Source organism: Neophocaena asiaeorientalis, unplaced genomic scaffold (genome assembly GCF_003031525.2).
Source record: "Neophocaena asiaeorientalis asiaeorientalis breed wild unplaced genomic scaffold, Neophocaena_asiaeorientalis_V1.1 scaffold19, whole genome shotgun sequence".
Classification (NCBI taxonomy): Eukaryota; Metazoa; Chordata; class Mammalia; order Artiodactyla; family Phocoenidae; genus Neophocaena; species Neophocaena asiaeorientalis.
Genome location: NW_020173388.1, coordinates 4,251,558 through 4,259,421, shown reverse-complemented (window position 1 = coordinate 4,259,421; position 7,864 = coordinate 4,251,558). Strand labels below are relative to the sequence as shown.

General features: G+C 41.6%; 1 protein-coding gene across 3 annotated transcripts in view; it reads left to right on the top strand.

Moving 5' to 3' along the window:
- Nucleotides 1-898: 898 nt before the first annotated feature.
- The window catches only part of EXOC1 (exocyst complex component 1), a 57,200-nt gene continuing 50,234 nt past the window's right edge, over nucleotides 899-7,864 (top strand). For 2 of the 3 annotated variants that reach the window (XM_024746703.1, XM_024746700.1), the window contains exons 1-3: nucleotides 899-1,033; nucleotides 5,127-5,260; nucleotides 6,725-6,855. In XM_024746703.1, coding sequence (XP_024602471.1) covers nucleotides 5,137-5,260; nucleotides 6,725-6,855 — 255 coding nt within the window. In that variant the 5' untranslated portion in view covers nucleotides 899-1,033; nucleotides 5,127-5,136. Of the gene's footprint in view, nucleotides 1,034-1,055; nucleotides 1,205-5,126; nucleotides 5,261-6,724; nucleotides 6,856-7,864 lie in introns of those variants that run through there. The other variant, XM_024746702.1, reaches the window with a different exon arrangement.

Below are 7,864 nucleotides of genomic sequence, written 5' to 3'. Positions count from 1 at the left end.
TGTTTGGCCCTACCATACCAGGAACATCTTCAGGTTGAGATTCATGTCTGAATCACCTCTGCACCTCGATCAAAGTGCCTGGCATAAAACAGGTGCCAAACATATGGAATAAATAAATCACTTGCCTTGCAACCAGCAACACTGGCATCACCTGTGCTTCTCAAACTTAAACGTGCACAGGCGTCATCTCGTTAAGGTGTAGATTACCATTCAGTAGATCTGAAGTAAGCCTGAGAGGCTGCATTTTCTAAAGAACCCCCAGATGATGCCCAAGCAGCTGGTCCACAGACCACATTTTAAAATACCAACGTCACTGTATCAATGGTTCTCCACCATAGCTGCATATTAGAATTTTCCCCAAAGATGTGAAAAGTGCTGGTGGGAACTTCCCTGGCGGTCCAGTGGTTAAGACTCCCCCCTTCCATTGCAGGGGGTGCGAGTGCGATTGCTGGTGGGGGAACTAATATCACGCGTGCTGCGGGCCTAAGAAAGTAAAAAAAAAAAATTTTTTAAAGTGCTGGTGTCTTGGTCCCCAGCGTCCACCCCCCAAAATTCTGATTTAACTCATTTAAGCTCTCCATGCCATAAGCAGCAAGTATCTAGAGTTAACAAAGCTTTACGTGTGCAAGAAAGAAAACAAGTAATCGCATATCTTCTTAAATGAACTGCTGAAAACAGCTGAATAAATAACTCTTCAAGAGAAACTAACACGCAGTACCGAACACCTCAGCTCCCGAGTCAGTCTCCGAGCGACGGGGTCCCGCCCCTGCCTGTCTTAGACACTCCCCTACGGCGAGACCTGACCCCTAGCCCTCGCCAAGCCCTCTGCCGCGACTCCTTCCGGCTCTACCAGACCGACTTCCGGCGTGGAGGCTGGTCACGTGCCCGGATATGGGAGGTGGGGCCGAGCGGCCGCTTCCGGTTGGCCGCCCGACAGAGGAGCGCATCCTCGTAGCCGTGGCCCCTCCAGCCCCGTCCCATCTCTGTCGTGGAGGACCCGCCTCGGCACAGGCGGGCTCGGTCCGGCCTTGCGGTAAGCCTTCGGCCGCGGCTGCCGGGCAGTCCTGGCGGCGGCGCACCGACGAGTGGACGGGTGGACGCCAGGGTCTGAGGCGGCTCCTCAGTTCCGCTGCTGGCCCAGCACTGGGGGGTCGGGTGCCGCTCCCTCCGCCGTCAGGGCCCTCTTCTCTTCCTGCCTGTCTGGGTAAGACGCAGAGTCCAGTAGGAGCATCCCCCGCCCCGGGGGGCTGGGAGTGCAATCCTGACACCCCTTTCCGGTTCCGCCCATGAAAACCCGATTTCACTGTAAAACACGGCCCTGATCCGTTTGCTCTCTGGCGTGAACCAGGAGGGGTCCAAATCCACATTTCCTTCTAAATCTTTTAAGTGCATTTCCCTGGCTTCAGGCACCTTGTTCTTTTCTGGAGGACAGTGCTCCACGCGCTAAGGTGTCTCGAGAGCATACAGGGCCCAGCCCACACTCACTCACTGACATGGCACTCCTACAGACAAGTTACCTGCCACACCTTGTAATGATCCAGCTGAATTTAAGGAAACAAGAACCAGCGTGTAGAGTATTGTGGCTGACTGCTACTGGAACATGGTCATACATGGGTTCTTAAACGGGGGAAATAGTTTTGGAGGACCTCTAATGGTTCATTCACTGACTTACAAAAAATGTACTGTAAAGACTGGAGAGTTAATCACTTCACCCTGAGGATGTAGATGCCATTGGAGGCATGGCTCTTCCTGTCTTCATGGACATATCTGTCATATACACCACTGTAACCTAGAATTGTGCCTGGCACTTCGCAGGCATCGATATTTGCCGAATGAATGAGAGTCGCATAGTGCTTTTCATTATGACTAACTCCTTTATGAACTCTGCCCAGTCCAGTCTTGTTTTACCACTTACCATACAGTCAGTCCTTTGCTTTTGACCAAAGAAGGTCTGGGTGGTAGATGCTGACCACTATTAGTCATTCATTTAACCAGTTTTTACTATTCAGTTCAAGTTACTGCAAGAGATATTTGTTGAGTACCCACTAATAAAGGACACAGAACTATGCTAAAACACCCCCCATCCCTCCTTTCTTTCAAGAGAGTTGTTGAGATCCAGGAGCTTGTGATTTTACGAACCAGTTGGACAGCAAGTGCTTGATTGTTTAGTAAATGCAATAAGTGCTGTAGCAGTTGAGAGGAGAGATCAGTTTGGATTAAGATCTTTATTGAATCAACTTCATATAAATTATGGAGTGTAATTAGGGTTTGGATACATGATACTCCCTGCATGGAAAAGCTCCTAAGCAAAGATTTAAAGACCAGAATGAACAGAGAGCTTGGAGTGGAAGGTTTGTATTTGGGAACATTAGGAAAATGTTGAGCAAGGTTATATCGTGATGAAAGCTATGTTTTAATATTATTTGTCAAGAGTTTTGGGGTTGTAGAAGCTTGCAAACAGGTAACCAGATGCTGTGGTGTTTAATAGATGTGGTTGGTGTGAACCTGGGTTAGTGTGTTGGCAGCAGGAGCAGAAAGGATAAATTATGTGTAGATGAAGGAAAATCAGCAGAATGCTTTAGTTGTCATGTTATTTGGTGCTGTCATTTTGGTTAATTTATTAAATGCCTGGTATGTCTTTGCCAAGTTCTTGGAATACAAAGATGAATAAGACGTGGTCTTGCCTGCAAGGAAATACTTTTAAGGGGGGAGAGAATACAACTAGCTAGACAATATGGTTTATAAGCGCTATGTTAGCAGAATAGAGGGGAAATATTAGAGAAGTGGGAAAGGAATTTTTTTTCCTTTGAGTGTGTGACTACTTCACAGAAGAGGTGACATTTCAGCAGGATCTTAAGGATGGATTGGAATTTCCCAGGGAGAAAAGAATTTCAGGAAAAAGAAATTGCACAAACAAGAGCCTAGAGACAGAAAAGCAAACTGGTCAGTATCCAGCATGGCTTGGGCGTAGGATAGAGTTGAGCTTTTAACACAGTGTGTAGGCCCTAGAACGTATTAAGGGATAGTAACATGGACATTTTATAATAGGTGGAATGGAAGTTAGGATGGGTAAAAATGTAGAGAGATGAAGAAGAAAGCAGTTGGGGAAACTTGCTCTTCATAGCTTCTATATTCTCTGCAGGGTAGATAGTGAAGCCATTTGCAGAAAGGGAGGTGGCTGACACTAGAATTGGGGGTTGAAGGAGAGAAATAAGGATTTGCAATACTGATGGGGAGTAGGAAGAGGAATCATCAAAGAAGGTATTAAGGAATTGCTGAGCAACTTTAGCTTTAATTGGATTTAAATATTTGTAATGAGTGCAGTGAACATGGATATGAGGCCTTCTTAAATGGCATATGGTAGCCAAGAGAGGTAGAGAAAAAAGACAGTTTATGGAGATTGGTGAACAGAGTGAACTGGTCTACAAATGGAGCAAGATGTTGAAGGGGATAGTGTGGGCTAGGGAAATGAACACTGCCTCTAGGCTAGGTTGGAAAGGAAATTAAGCTTGGAGAGGCCAGATGGACTAGGAGAACAGGAAGGAGGGGGCGGTCAGGAGACTAGAGGCAGAGATGAGGTGAAAGAGGGATAGAAGTGTGAGTTTTGTGAGAAAAGCAATTTTTTGAGTTGGAGCAGAGATAGAAGTTTTACAGATTGAGTAAAATATAGGAGATACCTATAGTTTACAAAAGTGTCCGTGTGTTATAAAAATTCACTCTAAGTCATTTATTTAAAACTCATAATTTCTTCATTTTCCCATAGAAGCAGTGTTAGAACTAGGAGTTAGTTTCCTAAGCAAGCTCACACGTATGAAATACTATACATCTGCATTGGAAATAATAATGTATATACACACAAATATATATATACAGTATATTCAAAAAATAAAGTTGCAGTGAGTTTTTTTGAAATATGTAACTTAAGTTATATTTGAAAAAAGATGATTAATATACCATAAAATTCACCTTTTTTCAGTATATAATTCAGCGGTTTCCAGTATATTCAAAGGGTTATAAAAGCATCACTACTATCTAATTCAAGGACATTTTCATCACCCCAAAAAGAAGCCCCATACACATTAGCAGTCACTCCCCATTCCTCCTTGCCCTCAGCCCCTGGCAACCACAAATCAATCCATCTGTATGGATTTGTCTACTCTGGACATTTCACATAAATGGAATCATAAAATATGTAGTTCTTTGTAACTGGCTTCTTTCACTTAGCATCATGTTTTCAGGATTCACTGATGTTGTAGTATGTATCAGTACTTTGTTCCTTTTTTATGGCCAAATATTCTACTGTATGGATATATTTCATTTTGCCGTTCATCAGGACATTTGAGATGTTTCCACATTTTGACTATGGTGAACAATACTGCTGTGGACATTTAGGTACATGATTTTCTGTGGACATATGTTTAGCAGTTCTCTTGAGTATATACCTAGGAGTGGAATTGCTGGGTCATATGGTAAACCATGTTTAACTTTTTGAGGAACCACCAAGCTGTTTTCTGAAGTGGCTGCAGCATTTTATAATCACCAGCAATATATGAGACTTCCTTTTTCTCCACACCTTTACCAACACTTGTCTTTTTAATTTTTAGCCATCCTAGCGGTGTAAAGTGGTAGGTATCTCAATGTGGTTTGATTTGCATTTCCCTAATGGCTAATGTTGCACATCTTTCCGTGTGCTTATTGGCCATTTGTATCTCTTCCTTGGAGAAATGTCTGTTCAGATCCTTTGCTCAGTTTTTAACTGGGTTACTTGTCTTTTTATTGTTGAGTTGTAAGAGTTCTTTATATAGGAAATGTATATTTGAGGATTGGGCATGGGTTTTTTAATTTTTTCCTAAATTTTTTTTTTTTAATTTTTTCCTAAATTTTAAAAAAATATAATATTTGGTGAACACTTGCAAAGATTTTAGAGTTTGATATCACTGGTTCTCTAATTTCTTTTCCAAACATACAGCTTTTTATTTTTATGATGTAGGTGTACTAATGTATTAAATCATTCATCCTACACTTATTTGCCATAAATAAGATCATTTTTTTAATGCTAAGTGGAACAATGTAAGATAGAATGATTTTGAGAATGAGTATAATATCTATACTCTGAATTTTTTCAGTTGAGTAAAGATGACAGCAATCAAGCACGCATTACAAAGAGACATTTTTACACCAAATGACGAACGCCTGCTGAGTATTGTCAATGTCTGCAAAGCAGGAAAAAAGAAAAAGAACTGTTTTTTGTGTGCCACAGGTGGGTATTTAGTAAGTCAAGGTTCTTGTTTGGCATTCTTTTATTCCCTAGGGGTCATTTCCTCATTGTTTAAAATATTCTTGGACTTCCCTGGTGGTCCAGTGGTTAAGAATCTGCCTTCCAATGCAGGGGACATGCCTTCGATCTCTGGTCAGGGAACTAAGATCCCACGTGCCACGGGGCAGCTAAGCCTGCGCACCACAACTAGAGAAGCCTGTGTGCTGCAGTGAAAGATCCTGCATCCCACAAAGAAGATCCTGTGAACTGCAACTAAGACCTGATGCAGCCAAATAAATAAATTTAAAAAATAAAAGAATGACCATGTATCACTTTAAAAAAAAAGAAATTCAATTTCAAAAATAAATAAATAAAATAAAATATTCTCATTGTTTCTGTGATTGGAAAATCGGGCCAACAAATTCGTTTTTTTTCAATTGTCTTTAATTAAATCTTGAGTAGATACAAAAGTATTTCTTTTTTAAAAATATTTATTTATTTACTTTTGGCTGCGTTGGGTCTTTGTTGCTGCACGTGGGCTTTCTCTAGTTGCCGTGCGCAGGCTTCTCATTGCAGTGGCTTCTCTTGTTGTGGAGCACGGGCTCTAGGTGATTGGGCTTCAGTAGTTGCGGCACGCGGGCTCAGTAGTTGTGGCTCAGGACTCTAGAGCACAGGCTCAGTAGTTGTGATGCACAGGCTTAGTTGCTCCGTGGCATGTGGGATCTTCCCAGACCAGGGATCAGACTCGTGTTCCCTGCACTGGCAGGCAGATTCTTAACCACTACACCACCAGGGAAGTCCCACAAAAGTATTTCTGTAACATACATACAAGGTGTGAACACTTGTGTATACCACTGTCCAGAATAAGAAGAATTTTACCATCACCTTTGAAGTCTCCTGTGTGCCCTGCCCTGCTCCCATTCCCTTCCCTCCCTCATTAAGAGGTAACTAGTATCCTGAGTTTTGATTTACTCTTCCTTTGCTTTTCTTTATCATTTTACCATATGTGTTTGTAATCTCGAACATACATTGTTATATTTGCGTGTCTTTGAACTTTACATAAATTGAATCATAGCACAGGTATTCATTTGTGACTTTTTCCACTCAACAGTATGTTTGTGAATGTTATGTCTTGTTTTTCTCCCATAGCTGTAATTCTTTCATTTCCACTGCTGTGTAGTATTCTACTCAGAGAGTACTGCTGTTTACTTACCCGTTCTACCAGTGATGACCAGGAGGTTTGTTTCCAGATTTTGCTATTCGGGCAGCACTTCTGTGAGCATGTTTGTCCTTGTCTGCCAGTGTACACAGGTATTCTGTGTATTCCTCAGTCATAGCATTTGTTATGAAATACTATTCCTGCTTTAGTATTGTGTACAGACACCTGACAGCTGTGTTTGCAATGAATTAATGAAGAATGAGGAAATGAATGATGTCTCTAATGAAAGTGTGTGTTTTATTCAACAGTGACAACTGAGCGCCCCGTGCAGGTGAAGGTGGTCAAAGTCAAGAAATCTGATAAAGGAGATTTCTACAAAAGGCAGATTGCTTGGGCCCTTCGAGACCTTGCTGTGGTAGATGCCAAGGATGCTATTAAAGTATGTTTTTGTTAGTTCTTTGACATGAATTCAGAAAGTGTCTTTCATTTTGTAACATAGTATATTGTCTTCTAAGATGATCTAAACTTGTTTTGTGACCCAGTAGTTCACCACCTAACCAGCAATTAGTCTAAAGTGTATTATCCAACCTTCCATTCTCTCACTTCTCATTCGCAGGCCACTTAAAATAAGTATGTATGTAAGCTTGTTTCATTGTTTGTGCTTTTTTTTTTTTTGAGCTACAATTATGTTTGTTCACAGGCTACATAACTAGAGCAAAATAACCTTGACTGTACATTTCTGTATTTAGATTAGGTATACTTAGTATAAAACCCATAAATTAGTATGGATTTTAAAGTGGTGTGTTGTGTGAGTAGTTTTTAAAAGAAAATCATTGTTTTGGTAAAACCTAGTTCAGAAATCACAGAAAATATAATGGTAAAACCTAGTTCAGAAATCACAGAAAATATAACCAAAGTGAATCTTCCTTAGGTAGTCCTTAAAAATAATGTAGAATCACCAGCTGAGGCAGCCAAGCTGGCCCTCTGAAGCTATGGTTTGAATATTGTGGCTCAAGTGATGGCAGTGATAGTGAGTTTCACCCCTTATTTTAAGGACTTTGAAGAATAAGATATGAGACATTAAATAAGATATTAAATAAGATATTAATAAGATACCTTACACCTTAAGTCACACTCAAACTCCAGGAAAGTTGAATAATATGATAATCATGATAAAGGGCCACGTTTATTCCTGACATTTCAAGGCTTTTCACAGCAATACCCTTTTTAAAAAAAAAAAAAGAAATAGGGCTTCCCTGGTGGCGCAGTGGTTGAGAGTCCGCCTGCCAATGCAGGGGACACGGGTTCGTGCCCCGGTCCGGGAAGATCCCACATGCCGCGGAGCGGCTGGGCCCGTGACCCATGGCCACTGAGCCTGCGTGTCCGGAGCCTGTGCTCCGCAATGGGAGAGGCCACAACAGTGAGGGGCCCGCATAACGCAAAAAAAA